Raw genomic sequence first — 17,078 nt, forward strand, 5'->3', positions numbered from 1 at the left:
TTGTCATCATTTTGGCTCAATGCATTTAGTAAATCACAGGACATCTTTTCACTGACAAAATATTTTGATATTCTCATATGTCTCTGACCTCCAACAGTATGGTCATTTCTAAAGAAGTTCTAGTGCAAAGAGAACAAGCAGAGCTATTCATCTAAGGAGAGCTAAAAACATGCTGTCCCAAGAACTAGGTGTGTCACCATCTCAGTGAGCAACGGTTGCAAACCTAGTGATGTTTTCATCTGACTCCAGAATATCTGTTTAGTGTCACACCCTACTTAAACAAATGCATTGTGTAAAGTTTTTCTACTAACAATCAGATGCTGTGGAACTCATTCTCATCAATTGGGTGGATGAGAGCCACTGTTTCTATTGTATTCATCACATACTGCTCAGAAAATTTAGTGTCACTTTTGATATAAATTCGAAAACATTGTAAACATTTTAGGGAATATTTTCCTCCTAAAATTGTGTGGTTCTAAAGCCAGTATATTCAATAGAAAGCCTATATGTTGGTAGTGTAAGGGACTTTTTTGTTACTCTTACGTTTTTTATTTTACATTGTACTAATATGTATTTTTAATCAGAGCCAACAACTGGCAATTTTTACTTTTTAAAAATTATATTTTGGCATTTTACGTTTAAGTCTTTAATCCATCTTGAGTTAATTTTTGTATATGGTGTAAGGAAGGGGTCCAGTTTCAATTTTGGGCACATGGTTAAGCCAGTTCCCCCAGCACCATTTATTAAATAAACTATAAAAACCCTAGAATGAAATCTAGACAATACCATTCAGGACATAGGCACAGACAAAGATTTTATGATGAAAATGCCAAAAGCAATTGCAACAGAAGCAAATAGTGACAAATGGGGTCTAATTAAACTAAAGAGCTTTTGCACAGCAAAAGTAACTATCATCAGAGTGAACAGACAACTTTCGGAATGGAAGAAAAAATTTGCAATCTATTCATCTGACAAAGTTCTAATATCCAGAGTCTATAAGGAACTTAAACAAATGTACAAGAAAAAAAATAAACAACCCCATTAAAAAGTAGGCAAAGGATATGAACAGACACTTCTTAAAAGAAGACATACATGCAGCCAAAAAACATATAAAAAAAGCTCAACATCACTGATCATTAGATAAATGCAGATCAAAACCCCAATGAGATACCATCTCGCACCAGTCAGAATGGCAATTACTAAAAAGTCAAAAAGAACAGGTGCTGGTGAGGTTACAGAGAAAAAGGAACACTTTTACACTGTTGATGGGAGTGTAAATTAATTTAATCATTGTGGAAGACACTGTGGTGATTCCTCAAAGACCTAGAGGCAGAAATATCATTTGACCCAGCAATCCCATTACTGAGTATATACCCAAAGGAATACAAATCATTCTACAATAAAGATACATGCACGTGTATGTTCATTGCAGCACTGTTTACAATAGCAAAGACATGGAGTCAACCTAAATGCCTATCAATGATAGACTGGATTAAGAAAATGTGGTACATATAGACCATGGAATACTGTGCAGCTATTAAAAGGAACAAGATCATGACCTTTGCAGGGACATGGATGGAGTGGAAGTCATTATCCTTAGCAAACTAACACAGGAAGAGAAAAACACACTTATAAGTGGGAGCTGAATGATGAGAACACATGGACAGAGTGTGGGGAACAACAAATACTGGGGCCTGTTGGAGGGGGTGGTGGGGAGAGGCACAGCATCAGGAAGAATAGCTAATGGATGCTGAGCTTAATACCTTGGTGATGGGATGAACTGTGCAGCAAACCACCATGGCACACGTTTAGCTATGTAACAAACCTGCACATCCTGCACATGTATCCCTGAACCTAAAAGTGGAAGAAAAAAATTGTATTTTTAAAAGGTACAATGTGATGTTTTGGTGCATGTATACATTGTGGAATGATTAAATCAAGCTATTAATATATCCATTACCTCATTTTTTGTGTGTGATGAAAATATTTAAAATATAATCAGTGATTTTTAAGTATATAGGATATTATTATTAACTACAGTTACTATGCTGTACAATGGATCTCTAGAATTTATTTTTCTTGTCTAATAGAAATTTTGTACACTTTGAGCAACATCTCCCCATACCTTTCCCACAAACCCCCAGGCCCTGGTAAGTACTATTCTGCTCTCTGCTTCTATGAGTTTGATGTTATAAAAATTTTACTTTTAAAAACAGAAAACTTTTCTAAGTCATTTAAGGAACTATTAACTTTTCCAAACCACTCATTCAGCCATAACCTTGGAAGCAAAAATGGGCAACATAAAAGGCCTCATCAAAATAATTGGTTTTCAGCCTGGCCCACATATTGAGACCCTGTCTCTACAAAAGTTATTTTAAAAAATTAGCTGGGTGTGGTGGCCCACGCTTATAATCCCAGTACTTCGGGAGCCCAAGGCAGGTGGACCATCTGAGGTCAGGAGTTTGAGACTAGCCTGTTCAACATGGAGAAACCCCATCTCTACTAAAAATACAAAAAGGAGTTGGGTGTGGCGGCGCACACCTGTAACCTGAGCTACTTAGGAGGCTGAGGCACAAAAATTGCTTGAACCCAGGAGGTGGTGGTTGCAGTGAGCCAAGATCCCATCACTGCCCTCCAACCTGGGTGATAGAGTGAGACTCTCTGTCCAAAAAAAAAAAAAAAAAAAAAAAAAAAAAAAATAGCCATACATGATGGTCATGCACCTATAAGTCCAGCTACTTGGGAGGCCGAAGCAGGAGGATCACTTAAACCCAGGTGTTTGAGGCTGCAGTGAGCTATGATTAAGTCACTGCACTATAGCCTAGGCAATAGAATGAGACTCTGTCTCTAAAAAAATAAAAATAAAAAATAAAATAAATAATAATTTGTTTACTTTTACAAAATATTGTTTACTTTCAATATGAGTAATGAACACACACATTAATTAAATAATGCAATATATCTAATGCTCATTCACTGTAGTATGACTTTAACAACAAAATGAACTTATTTATGGAGGGAAAATGATGTGATTTAGCAAAAAGATGAAAATAGTTTCAATCAGAAAGCTATTCATGAATTATTGAGTATTCCGTGCAAAATGAATATGGAATGATTTTATCTTTGTAGAGTGAGTATTGAGCCCTTATTCAGACCCCTGCTTAAGAAGATCATGAAAAAATGGAGGGGCAAACAAAAGATCTATCAGCCTTAGACTAATGAAGGCATTTTAAAATCTCTGTTTAATCATTTAATTCTCATAAGAGTAGTATTCTTGCCACATCAGCATGGTTATCATTGATGCAGTATGTTAGTATAGCTGTAGATTGCACCATCATATGGCCTCATCATACATTTAATGATTAGAAAAAACAAGTTACAGTTCAAAATCTGGAGGATAATGGGTAGAGATGGAAATACAGAGAAGAAAAAAAGGAAATTAAAGTCCCGTGTTTTATTAATGTAAACTTTGTAAGGAAAAAAAATCAAGTGATCGATATTGCTATAAATGAAGCCATGTTCTCTGGTTATATTTTTTTCAAGTTTTGGCCATTAACTATAATAAATTCTGTATCTTACATAATTTTTAATAACCGCAAAAATCCATGAAATTGACAGGATTCTTTGTAAATGGATCAGAGCTTACTGTCCCTCAATAAACCTCACCTTAGGCTCTCTCAGAAAACTATTTTAATTATGAAGCTTGTCTCTCTGTGGTTTATCATTTTGGTCAATGAAATGCATCTGTTTTGGAGCTTGCATTTCTCTAAGATAAAATTAGCTTTCACCCCACAGTACATTTTTTAATTTATAGAGTATATGTATAGTCTTTCTTAAAAATTCACTACTAAATTGAAATGCTCTGAGAAGCAGTATCACATTAGGTAGAAACAGGGGCTTTCAAGTCAGATCACCTGGGCTAGGAATCCCAGGTTAATGTTTTACTTGCTGCTCTAGTTTATTTTCGAATGTTAATGATAACTTTATTTTCACATATTTCTTGGCTATCTCAACTGCAATATGAGATTAACAAAGGTGACTATCTCATAGAACCACACATGAGAAAATTGATGCAATGTGCCTGTCACAGAGCAAACATAATAAATCTTAATTGTATTTATCATTGTCGTTATTATTACGTGAAGCAATAGAGTACGGTCGTTAGGAGTAGTGGCAGATGAGGGAAGGGTAAAGGGAGAATGTGGGAAAGATCTGCATGTGCCTAGAAGTCTTTTTGCTCACATTCCAGTGGTAAGAATGAATAATTGGCCACATTCTCTGATGCAAATAGGGCTGGAAATAAAGCCTTCAGCTGGCGAACTGGCTCCCAGTGACAACTAAAGGTGCTTGAAGAGGGACCACAGCACACATTTTGGTGGAGAGCGATTTGCCTCTGCCATAGTGAGAGCAACATCAGTTGTCTCAATCCTGGTTTTCTGGAAGACAAAGCCTGAATTAAGAGCCAGGCTTTATTTGGGAGGTACAAATCCAGGACACAGAGAGTGAAGTGAAAAGGAAGTCAGGCCAGAAATGATGGGGAGTGGTACAGGGATGTTACCATGTTGGCTCCCCTCTACAATGAGCTTCAAAGAGACAGACAGAAAAGGGGCTGCAAGTACACTGGTGAAAGCTTAAACCAATCTATGGGAGGAAGGGAGCAGAAGAAGGAAAAGGAATTTATCTCCCATATTTCTTCCCATTTCCTGCACTTTTCCCATTTCCTGAACTTTTGGTTAAATTTCACCACCGAGAGTCTTCACTTGCCTGCATCAGTTGGACCTGCCTCAGCCTTGGGAGGCTACTCAGAAAGCCAGGTCCCACACCCGGCAAAGTGGCATTTCATCTAAAGTAGGAAGTAGTGGAAGGAGCCAAAGGCCCCTCTATAATCTGGCAGCCTTTGGGGGGAAAGTCTGGCATTCCAAGAAGGTGACTGGTCATTCTCAAGAGGTGGACTGCATTGCCCAGGCAGAGATGGTCATCTACAGGGACAGCTGAGGTTGACTGAGTGGATGACAGTCTAAGGGGAAACTCTGAGGCGGCACCTGAGACATCAAAAGTGTACCCAAGCTATTCACCTTGCAGAAATAAATTACCTTTTTAATATAATGTAAATGTAAAACTGTATCAGTTGAGAACAAAATAAACTAAGTAGAAGCGATTATATTTATTCCAGCAAGATTTTGATTCAGAAACAAATGCAATAGGTGCTCATTTCTTGAAAAGTATAGAATACTTTCTCCTCAAAAACAAACAAAAAGCACATAACATTCTCGTGCCCACAATCACTAACAAAGGTTTATTTTTCTGAAAATGTGGTTTGATTTGGTCATGTAATATACTGAGAAATTTCACTGTAGAAACAATTTCTGTTATTATTAACATCATTTATATTCATATACATAAAACTCACATCTTATAATCAAAGTATCCTCTTTTATGTTGACAGGGGCCATACTTTAGACATTAATAAGATCAGGTATCCATTCACTCCTCTTTCCTGAATCATTTTGCCCAAATGAGAATATATAAATGAGTTTTATCCTCCTCCATGAACAATTTTCCAGAATCAAAACCAGTTATGTGATAAAACTTAATTCCTCTAAACAGATTTTGTGTTTCGTGTTTCAAAATGATAAGGACAATCTGAGTCTATATTCTGGAATAGCAATTAATCCAAAATAAAAAATGGCGCTAATAACCTATTTCATAAAATCTGAGCTTTGTCTCTCTTTTTGAACCACATCTAGTAATAAGGGTATAAGGCTGTGCGGTCAAATGATTTGTGGCCTGCGTATATGCCCAATCTTCATCATGGAAGCTATCATCAAGCTAAAGAGCATCTGGCCTTTGATATTTTCTTAATATACATTAAAAGACTATGGACCCCAAATATCCCATAAAGAAAAATGGGAAACTTAATCCCACAGGTTTAATCTAAGTCGGAGAAAAAAATATTACAGAGAAAATACTCTGTTAGCTGTTATTGGGAAATGGTGAAGATAGACGAAGAGAATAATAAAAATCAGAAGTGCGAGAGACCTAGGGTCAATTTTTAATGACTTCACATTCCTCTAAAAAAGAAGCTTTTATGTTTTATTGTCCAAAAGCAGTAACTCTTAAATAATTCTATTTAAATATTTTAAAAATCAGTTATTTCTATTCTAAGTTCACCCCAGAAGAGATATGGTGTGTACATTCCTATATTTAAATTCATATTTAGTCATTTTTAAAAAAGTGTATTTTTATAATGATGTACAATATGATCCATTGGCATCGTGCTGTTCATTAGCAGACTTTTTCTTGTGTTTTATAGCTGTAGAATCAGAAATATGTTTTCTATTAAAGGATTCTTTAATTTCAGGCTTCTTGAATAAAATCTTGATTGTCTTCCAAATAAATTCTACAACTTTACTGAACTACTTATTCCAATATTTAACATTTAAATACTGAGAAGTTTTTCTTCTAATAATCTCTATTCCCTAAAACAGTTCTTCAGGCATAGGTCTTTCTGCTGTAGCTTTGTGAAAATGAACTACTTATTAGGACAATTTTTACACAATCCTCAAGCTATTTATTCTAGTTTTCTCTTTTTAAAGCGAATATATTTATTATTACCAATAACTTTGTTTTTTTTCTGTCATACTTTTGAATTCACCCCAAATCTCTATTAACTTTGATTGTACCAGATGATCAGTTCTTAAAGTCGGTATAAAATGGAAATATTATCCTGTACCCACCTACATACTTCTTTCTTTGTAAACTGTCATTCTGAGATGTATTATTTATTTTTATTTGTTAATGCATTGGAATCAACCCCGATATTTTCCATTGTCATTCTCTATACAGTTCCTCAATTATTTCAATAGTTCACAAATATCTGTTGAACACTTATTTGGGGCCACTTTGCTAGATTCTGGAAGAATAAAGAACCATAAGACAAACCCCCTTCTCTTACTGGATAGCTAGGGGGAAAAAACACACCAAAAAGGAGTAGCAATGTGTGACTAACAAGAGTTGTAACACAGTATGTTTCAAATAGGAGAAATGGTGGAAGGAGTAAGTGACTACCTGCAGAGGCGAAATTCTCCCCGTGGATATTTTTATTTTTTTAACTTCTGTCTTGAAAATGAGCAAGATTACGGCAGATGGCAGGCAAGCAGGGTAGATTGAAGAGAGAGATAAATGTATTTCAGATGAAAAGAATGAATGCATACTCAAATCCCAAATGTCTGGCGTTGTGAAAACACATTGCATTTTGGAAACGGCCATGGATGTAGCATAGCTGGTGTGGAGAAGAATGGGAGAATGCATAGAACCGAGAGGGATGGTTGGAGGAGGACAGAAAGGAGCTCGTATACCTTACCAAAGGATTTGGACACTACCCCATAGATAAATGTTTCACAATGTGAGGTTTGTGTCTTTGAGGGGAAAAAAGGTCAAAATACAGAGAATGTATTGCAAGGGTTTTTGGCCACAGAGGCAAGAGGTAGAAGAATTCTGGTGAGAGAAAATAAGAACTCTACTGAGGTTAGGGTCATGAGATGGAGAAAAAGGAACTAATTCCAGAATTTGAGACTTTGTGCCTTTTGATTATGGATGGTGAAAGAAAGGAGGGAGTTAAGAAACTTTCAGGCGAAGAGAGTGAAGGGATTATTAAGTAAGACAAGCAATAGAGAAAAGGAGGCAGGTGGGAGAAGAAGATAATGATTTCACTGAGGTGTCTGTGCTACACTCTCATGATAGTGTAGAAAATATAATTCTGACACATCAGAGTGAGCTGGGGGCCAGAGGCACCCATCGAGGGGTCAACATATGGCAGGGGATGGGGCAAGACTAGGGGCAAGACCAAAACCCATAGGAATCACATGAGTGAGGAGAAATGATGAGGGCCTAGAACGCTAAACCTGGGGTTACCAACATTTAGAAAGTGGGAAGAGGAAGAGGAGTCAGTAGAAGAAACTGAAAGGGAAGAGTATAAAAGGTGAAAGAAGAATTTAGAGAAAAAAATGCTTCTATAGCCAAGAAACAAGAGGGCTCTAAGGAGAAGGGCCAACAGAATCTAAGAGTGCAGAGTTCAAGTCAGATGCAGATGGGAAACAAGGCATCAGATTGTTTTTGTTGACCTTAATGGTTAAGACATTTTAGAAAAGTCAAAGAAGGAAGTAAACATCATACTACAGTGTTGAAGAAGAGAATGGAGTCTGGGCAAACAGAGAACATGAACTGAGGAGAAGGATGAATCTGGCAATAATGGAAAGGAAATAAGTGAGATTGAGAAAAAGTGAGGGTGTGGAGTTGATGCTTGCTTTTCTTCTATTTTTTTCTTTATAAACAGGGGTGATGAACGTGGTTAGAGGCTGAAGATATAATCTATTTGAGAGGGAGAAAGTAGAAGGAAATGTGAAATTCTTATTATTGGACAGCTCCGGAAATGAGGGACAAGACTGGATGAAATTAGGAACTAGAGACAAATAATCCTTGGGCAGAAGGAGTAGCTCTTCCTCTGAGGCAAAGCAGGACATGCCTTGCGAGTCCTTTCTGTGCTTTATGGTACTGACAGGTCAGGTAATTTGACACTCACAGAGGCCACTGTCCTGCCAAGGTATGGTTGTTTATTAGACAGATGGGCCAGTCACAGCCCCAGAATTCTGGGGCCAGAAGACAAAGTGGGAAATGATGACTCAAGGAAAAAAATAGAAAATGTGAATTATTATTCTTGGTCCTGAAAAAGATGTTGATTTTTAGGTGGGTGAACTAGTAGGAGGAAAAGATGAGTGTGGAGGAGAGGCCATGGATTCCATTGTGATCAAAACCCTAGAACTTGGAATCTGATAAAAGTAAATTCATATCAACTCAGGCACTTTCTAAGTACATGATCTCATGTCAGGCACTTGGCCACTCTCTGCTTAGGTTTCTTCATGTGTAAGTTGAAAGCACTGGTAATATTTTCACAAGATTGTTGTAAGAAGTAAATGAGAAATCAATATTAAGGTTTCAGAGTGTAATAGAGGAAGCTATCATTAAACTTTATATTCGTTTGTTTATTTGGATTACACAGACTAAGTATGAAAGTGGGAAGAGTTGTGACTGTTCTAGCACAAGGGCTATGATCTCCATGAAGTCGGAACAAACCATGTCGTGGGGTGGACTTATAAGGGTTGAAGCTTTCAGAGAGCAGTGTCAAGAGGAAGAAGAGAAAGTGACTAGGAACACATACAAAGTTTGCTAAGCAGAGTCAAAGGCTCAGCTGAAGAAGGTAGACATTATTTGTAACATTGCTACCCTAAGTAGTCAAAAGTTATTTCTCCAGTATTCGGGGATATGAGGAATATTATGGAGGGGCAAGCAGATGAGAGTGATATCCTTGGAGGATAAGGCAGGTGGAGGGGGTGGTTGAAGTAACTGTGGAATCAGGAATATAAGCCTGGACATGAAAGGAAGTGAAGCCAGGAAGGAATTCAGGGACTGGGAGATTGCACAAAGGTCGATTATTTTAATAGCATCAGAAACACACATAACAGGGTGGGGGTAAGAAAATCTCCAAAAATGGAATCTGTCAGATGAGCAGCAGAATGAAAATCACTGAAGTGGAGACAAGGTGAAGCAGTGAGATTGGAAGTAATGCAAGAGACTGGGCAAGGTCCTGGAGAGGATAGCCACGGACAGGGGTTGGATTGTGATAAACCCATGCCAGGTGCTGTGAGATTTGCCTTAGGAAGCTGTAGGGTAAACACACCTGATAGCAATAGATTAAGAATCTCCTTGGAATGACCCTCTATGACAGACACACCTGAACGTGTGTTTCAAGCTAGGGAATCCAGGAACAGCTAACCTGGAAATTCGTTCTTTGTCCATGAGAAACACCTGAGCCCTCATCCAGTCTCGTGGATCACAGGCCACACAGGTGAATGAGGCTCTGAGGTTTGGGGTGCGGTGGATGAAGGTTGCCAGGTGGAGGTCCTTAAAGGGAGGGTGTTAAGTCAAAATACTATATAATCTGCATGCTGGTAGCAAGAGGTTGTGGTTTTCCTGCCCAGCCCTCCGCTGCTGGGCTGTGTAGTTATGTTGTCCAGCCCGCTGCCACTGGTGTATTCCTGTACATGAGATGGTTCTCCTGTCCAACCTGGCACCACTGGCCTCTTTCCCTGATATGTAAACCCTTCGTAAAATCCCATATCTTGTTTGCTGGTTCTGGGTCTCATCTTTGGCCTCTTGAACCTCAGTCCTATTGGGGTTAATAAGGATTCAGCACAACAGATACTGATGAGAACGTTTTGAGATTGACAAAGCTAGATGATGAGAAAACTGTAAAAGCTTAGACTGTTGTAAAAACAGGTTTCCTTTAGCCCTATAGCATATGGAGTTTGTAGATAATTATACAGAAATCTAAAGCTAATGTGAGATTTTTTTCAAGGAAGAGTCAGTATCTCCCTTATCCCTGGAGTTCAGGGAGCCCAGCAGAGTGGGTAACACATTGACACATAGTAGGTGTGCAATAAATGTTAATTGAGTGTGTAATATCACATTCAATCCAAATATGAGTCCATTAAACCGTTTCTCACTTTTCCAAATCACAAACCAAAGACTGCTTAACCATTAAAAAAATACAAATCTTAATTGCTGTAAAATTGGGAATTTTGAGACACTTAAGTCTTCCTTCCAAAGCACAAAAGCTAGTTGCATTTTGGTATTTTTCCTTCATTCATGAATTCAGCAAATATTCATTGAACAACAACTATGTGCCAGGCACTGTTCCATACATTGGGAAAAACAGTAGAGGGAAAGGCAAACAAGGCCCTAGCTCAGGGAGCTTAATTCTGGTGGGGGAAACACAGACAGTCAGCATATAAAAATATATATGTTAATTTCAGTTAGGAGGAGGGCTGCAGTGAAATTAAAATAAGTAGTGGGATGGAGAGTAACAAGGAGTACTGGAGTACAGCTCTTTTATATATAAGACGGTCAAGGAAGACCTCTGACAAGGTGACATTTAACTGGGAACTGAAGGATAAGAAGGAGCCAGCCGTGTGAAGATTGGGAGGTATTCCAGGTAAACAGGTGGTGTAAAGGACCTACGGCAAGATCAAGTTTAACAGAGAAGGACAAAAACAAGATGAATATGTCTATTCTGGAGTCTAGTGAGAAAGCCATAGCTTTTCCCAAATTCTTACATGTTTTTAGCATATGATCACAGTGTATATTCAATTTTTAAGGGCTGCATCATGGTTAAGAACTGTCTGTGCAGTGACACTGCTTGGATCTAAAGCCTGGCCACTCCTTTCCTAGCTGGGTAACCTTGAAGAAATTGACCTAACCATTCTGGCAGGTTTTCTTACTTATAACTTAGTGATGATAATGCCTACCTCATAAAGTTGTGAGTGTAAGATTTCACAGAATCATTTGGTTAACATTTATTGCACACTTATTTTGTGTCAATGTGTTAGCCACTGTGCTGGGCCCTAGAGCTCCAGAGGCAAGGAAAATACTGAATCTTCCTCATATTAGCCTTAGGCTTCTGTATAATTACCCACAAACTCTCTATGATACAGAGGTTATATACTAAACAAATTATTACTAATTGTTGTAAAGTACTTAGGTAAGTACCTGGAACATAAAAAGTGCTCTTAAAATAATTATACCTTTTTATTTTCCCCTGACTTGACTGTATGGGAAAAATAAACCATTTTGTTACATACTCTTAATGATTATTTTTGTTGGCTCTGAGTATCCCCTAATTTAATTAAATCTATAAGAAACATGTTGCTAATTTTTCTACGTCATAAATCACTTCATAAAGAACACCACTATCATGCTTTGAAATCTTCTAAAATAGTGATCACCTGGGTGGCAGAGTGTGGGTGAACCAGTAAAAACTTTACACTGATCCAAATCTCTTGATGGGTTTCTCCAGAGGTTCCTAAATAATAACAACAAAAAAGGTAGTTATGCTATCAAATTCTATCCTGCCTGCTAGTTTATCCTGTAGGAGAGTTATACAATGTTTCAAAAAAAAAAAAAAAATCAGTTGCCAGAAACCTCGTAATTTACCGTTAAAAGACAAATTTCTGGCTTCTGAAAAAGTCTATTTATGTTAAACTTATAGAATTGGATATAATGGCTAAGAGGCAACAAATGTGGACAGAATGTTTTTAAAATATATTTACCATTCTTTCATAATTTCATGTTTTATCGTAATGTTCATAATGTTAAAAACATTGTCTAAAAATATTATAAGCTTCATATACTAAAGTATTTTATGGACAATGACTTGAGAAAAGTATCGAATGTATAGAGAAACCTAGAAAATTTATCTATGGAGAAACTTCTTGAAAAAATAGTAAAGAAATTCTCCAAACTGCTAAACATTTTAAAAAATAATTGGTGGTATGGAGGTATGCAAATGCAAAGTTGCATAAGGATGATTAACTTGAATCAAGTGAAAATATGAAAAGACAAATATGAGTGATTATTGTGAATTATTGAAATAAAAAACATCTTTTAAGTAATACCCACGTTGTAATTGTGTAGTAGGAAGCACACATTATAATCTATTTTGTCTAAGTCAAATTTACTAAATGAAATTATATTTATGTATATAGTCTTAAAGTCTGAAAAGTGAATTTCTAAAAGGCATAGTTGACACTTAATAAATATGTTATTGAATTTGCTAATATGTGAAACAAACCTGCAAGGGGACTTTGAGATTAATCCACCTGCTCAATTTTCTAGATGATGTAGTCAGATTCTAAGCAACTTTACTGTAGTAGCAAAGCTAAAACTCTAACAGTTTTTTGCATTGCATTATGATTTATCAATTTTTTCTTTTACTGTTAGGTCTAAAAGTAATATAACTTAACATGCTTTTATGTTACTTTAGCAATTGAAGAGCAATATTCCATATTACTAAATAACAGATTTTAAAACTTATTATTCTTAAATTACTAAAGAATACCATCTCAACATATCAGTATTCTAGATATTAATTTTTCCTATGGTCTACAGTTAATTAAATAATTTTAAAAATAGGTCTTTAATTTTAGACATTTAAAAATATCAGGTCCCAAATAAAAATTCTACAAATTAGGTTTCCCCTGGGGAAAACAACAAAGGCATTATATCATAAATATGTATAGCTACTAACTAAAAAACTCCTATTTCTCTGACATCCATCTATAATGTTGCATCCTTTTATTCTTATTTCATTTTTGTGTTTACAGAAAACTGGGCACAAACCAGAAAGTGTGGATTTGTGTGGAGCACACATAGAATGGGCCAAGGAAAAATCGAGCAGAAAGAATGTCTTTCAGGTAAGAATGTTACATATATTCAATTTATTCCTGTTCTCTCTAAATCTGAGTTCTCTTGGGTAACTAAAATAAGACTACCTTCTTGTGATGTGTTCATGTACAAGAACTAGTTGTCTGAAGGTCATGAAAGGTGACTCCTCTTCCCAGTTGAATTTTTGGTTTTTTGGTTGTTTTTCTGGTGACTGGTTGCTATCTGGACACAAAATATATGTTGCGTGTTGATTAATATAAACATATAAAAGTCATTGAAGTTTGCAGTATATGTAGTAGATGTCTGGGGTTCAAACATAGGATGTTTGACTTAAATAGATTTGATCTAGAATTTTCAGATGCACACAAACTAAGATTCACCAAGTGTAAGCTAGTTACATTCATTGACACTCTTGCCTTCCAGTCATTAATTACATTTACCAGTGTAACTTACAAGAATGGAAAGGGCTGAACAGCTATAAAAAAAAAAAAAAAAAAAAAAAAAAAAAAAGATTCTTTCATATTGCATACTTTAGTTTTTTGAAAAAAACAACTTGATTCATAATTACAATCATATTCCATTGAATAGCAAGAACCAGATGAAATCCTTGAGAGAGATAAAATTGGAAAATGTAATTTCACATGTTACCAAAATCACCTAATTTGCATGATTTATCTGGCAATTAATAATTTTAGATTATGGAGTTTGATTTTTGTTCTATTTTATATGAAATTTTTATATTTCCAAAGTAACCAGTAATTAGATATATTTCAGGATTTATATAATTTAGTAGAAAAGAGAGATAGATTATGATAATTATTTTTAAATTAAATGTCTTCTGAGAGCATGTTGGCCCTTGAATAGAAGTCAGTTCTTCTGTTCTTAAATGCTTTGTTGAAATTAATAATTGGGTCATATAGAAGCATAGGTAGGTGACATTTTCTACCTATACTCTTCACTGAGGGGAAGAAGCTGGTTTCCAGTTTGGTTTGTATTTTCCAGATGCTATTCAGGTATATCCAAATAATTTGGGTCCATTAAATATTTTAACACATTCTGGAATACATTACTATTCTGGTTCTAGTTTTATTTTACTTAGGTATAGAGATTTTTTATCAAAAAAGAAAGTGAGAGGATATATACAATTATTATTTGTCAATTAAAAATAAAATTAAGGAAGGAAATAAAAGGGAGAGAGAAAAGATAGGAGAAAACCAAAAACACTTGTCCTGAAGTCAATGCTCTAAAGCTGAAAGTGACTAAAATGTGACTTTACAGAATCAAGAAGGAGAAATACACTGTCCTTTAAAGCGAGGAACTATAGATCAGTAACTTCCCTTTTTCCCCAATTTTCTTACTCTTATTATTCTACCATAAATAACACAATTTAGAGGTTACACTCCTAGCCTTATGACAACCTAGATGATCAACTTAAGAAGCTCTGAACTAGACCGGGTAAGCTCAGTGGTAGAGCCTCATTATGTACTGTGAATTTAGCATCCTAATCACCAACACTGTAAAAGATGTTGAAATTTGCCATAGACATTATTCTTGAACAATAGCAATTCTTTGGAGATGGGCTAAGCCAGCCTTTTTCAGTTTCTTCTGTTAATCTTATGAAGAGTTAAATTAGTTCACAAATGAGGATGACAGTCAACTATATATGATGCATAGAGGGCTGAAAATATTGATGAAAAATCATGTATATTTTTATATAACTATGAGCATTATGTGCACAGATATACATGTCAGCCACCTATGTTGATAGTGTGTATCATCCCAATCTTTCCAGGATGTGACTAACCACCTCCTGTTGCAATTTTCTACTTGATTTTTATATTTTTGAATGTAGATCCTTCCAAAGATATTAAAAAGTATTCTCACTTCTGGTAGCTTTCTGGAGGTGAAAATTTTGCCAGCTAGTTTTGTTTATAATGTAATTGAACAGTTGATGGGGCCTCAGTGTTCTTACAGACACTTTTTAAAAAATCTTGTACTTTTAGAGAAACAAGAGGTGATCATGAGGATATTGTGAATAACAAAGTGAAAGAAAAGATTCAAGTTTCATGTTCTGTTTCATTCTTTTTGAGTGAATCCCTTGGTTTCCTTGTTGTGCTGAAATCTTTTCATCACCTAAATGCATGAGTTTTGGTAAAATTTACTAATACATATCCATAGATCCAGACTATGAGAGTAAGCCTTTTGAGAGGAACAATATAAATAGCTTTTATAGTTCTGTTAACAAAAAAGCATCGGGAAGGATTTGCCAGAGAGCTAAATCTAGATGACTTGCATCAATATTTGATTAGATACATTAGCTGGTCGAACTCTCAAATGATCAGAATAAACATGATTATATCTCAAAAACATGGTATTAAGGCATTGTTGGACGTTGGAGTGTGTGTGCAATGGTTTCATTATCTACAGAATAATGAAGTATTTCTTCCTGACTGAAAAAGACCATCATAGCTTCAGCTGATGTGCTACATCGGAAATAGCTTTAGAATTCCAAGTTTGAATTAGGCTTGGTGTTCAATCTCAGTCTATGAATTATAGATTACAGATAGCAAGTGACTATTGAGATTTTTGGTTCAAGGAAAATCAAAGAAGAGCAAAATTATAAATAATCTTAAAATTTGAAATCTCTCTTTTAAAAAAAGTTTGATGGATTAGCAATTGTATGCCGCGTAATTACAATGTCTGCAGAGAAGTTGAACTTAAAATGAATAGGAAAACAAACAAAAAATTGTGTGTGCCTGAGAGATGCTTGCAAGTCTCAGAAGCACACATTTGTGACAACCAAAAATGGACAGATTTCATTTATTTCATTTGTTCATATATGCTCTTTGGATCTTTGAGTTGTTTTCTCTTTGTATTAAAAGCCAAGTTTTCCTTCCTAGTTGAAATCCTATCAAACAGTTGACATGGATTCAATCTTATTTGATTGGTATGTGGAAACATAACAATGACAACATTAATTATTAAGTTTTAGTATTCAACAACTTTCAGTAAATCAGAATGATGCTCGCTTGCTAAGTTTAAGAATATCTACATATTTTATAACAGCATACTCTTTGGTCTAATTGGTACTTCTTAATAAATAATAAAAGAATTAACTTCTATAACAAAGTATATATTAGATGTTATAATTTATATTAAAATATATACATGTATATACATGTGTAAAATATATATACTTATAAACATAAAATATATATATGCAAATATACATATGTATATATACTATACCTGTGTATATACACACCTAATAGCTTGACTTTAGGAAATAGAGTAAGCACTTCCACGCACAAACACAGAAAGACACTACACATTTATAAAAGATCATACAAATTCTAAGATAAAATGGTAAATGTCCATTGCTGCTAACTTTTGTTTAATTCTGCATTTATGTTCATTGTCAAGGACTGTCACAAGTTTGATGTAGTCTGAGAAACCTTTAGCAACTCAGCTATAATGAGCTGGGTACGAGTTTTCTTAGTTAAGAGCAACACTAGGTCTTCATCAGGGATAGAGTGAATAAAAAGATTTATGTTCAAACCACATGTTTTAAACATTCCTGCTAAGTGCTAGTTTGCTCTTTGGTGTTTAGCCTGAAATTTAAAGCACTAAGGATTAAAAGGATTACAACATAATCTTAAATAATCCTAAATGTCATTTACAGAGAGATAGTTGTAATAACTAAATAAAACCATGTGAAAGGATGGCAGCATTGTCAGGCAGCTTGCTTCACACAAGAGGGGCTACTGTCACCTTGTTTCCTGGCTGGGCACATTAGGCAG

The 17,078-nt window shown here is 35.5% G+C and overlaps 1 protein-coding gene and 1 long non-coding RNA gene across 5 annotated transcripts in view; one reads left to right on the top strand and one right to left on the bottom strand.

Annotated features, from left to right (window-relative positions):
* The window catches only part of ARHGAP15 (Rho GTPase activating protein 15), a 629,485-nt gene that overhangs the window by 112,011 nt on the left and 500,396 nt on the right, over positions 1 to 17,078 (top strand). For all 4 annotated transcript variants that reach the window (XM_005573073.5, XM_045368219.3, XM_005573075.5 and 1 more), the window contains one exon: positions 13,218 to 13,307. In XM_005573073.5, coding sequence (XP_005573130.1) covers positions 13,218 to 13,307 — 90 coding nt within the window. The remainder of the gene's footprint in view (positions 1 to 13,217; positions 13,308 to 17,078) is intronic.
* The window catches only part of LOC135966679 (uncharacterized), an 81,179-nt gene that overhangs the window by 33,648 nt on the left and 30,453 nt on the right, over positions 1 to 17,078 (bottom strand). The gene's annotated exons all lie outside the window — the stretch shown is intronic.

This window comes from Macaca fascicularis, chromosome 12 (assembly GCF_037993035.2).
Source record: "Macaca fascicularis isolate 582-1 chromosome 12, T2T-MFA8v1.1".
NCBI classification, from domain to species: Eukaryota; Metazoa; Chordata; class Mammalia; order Primates; family Cercopithecidae; genus Macaca; species Macaca fascicularis.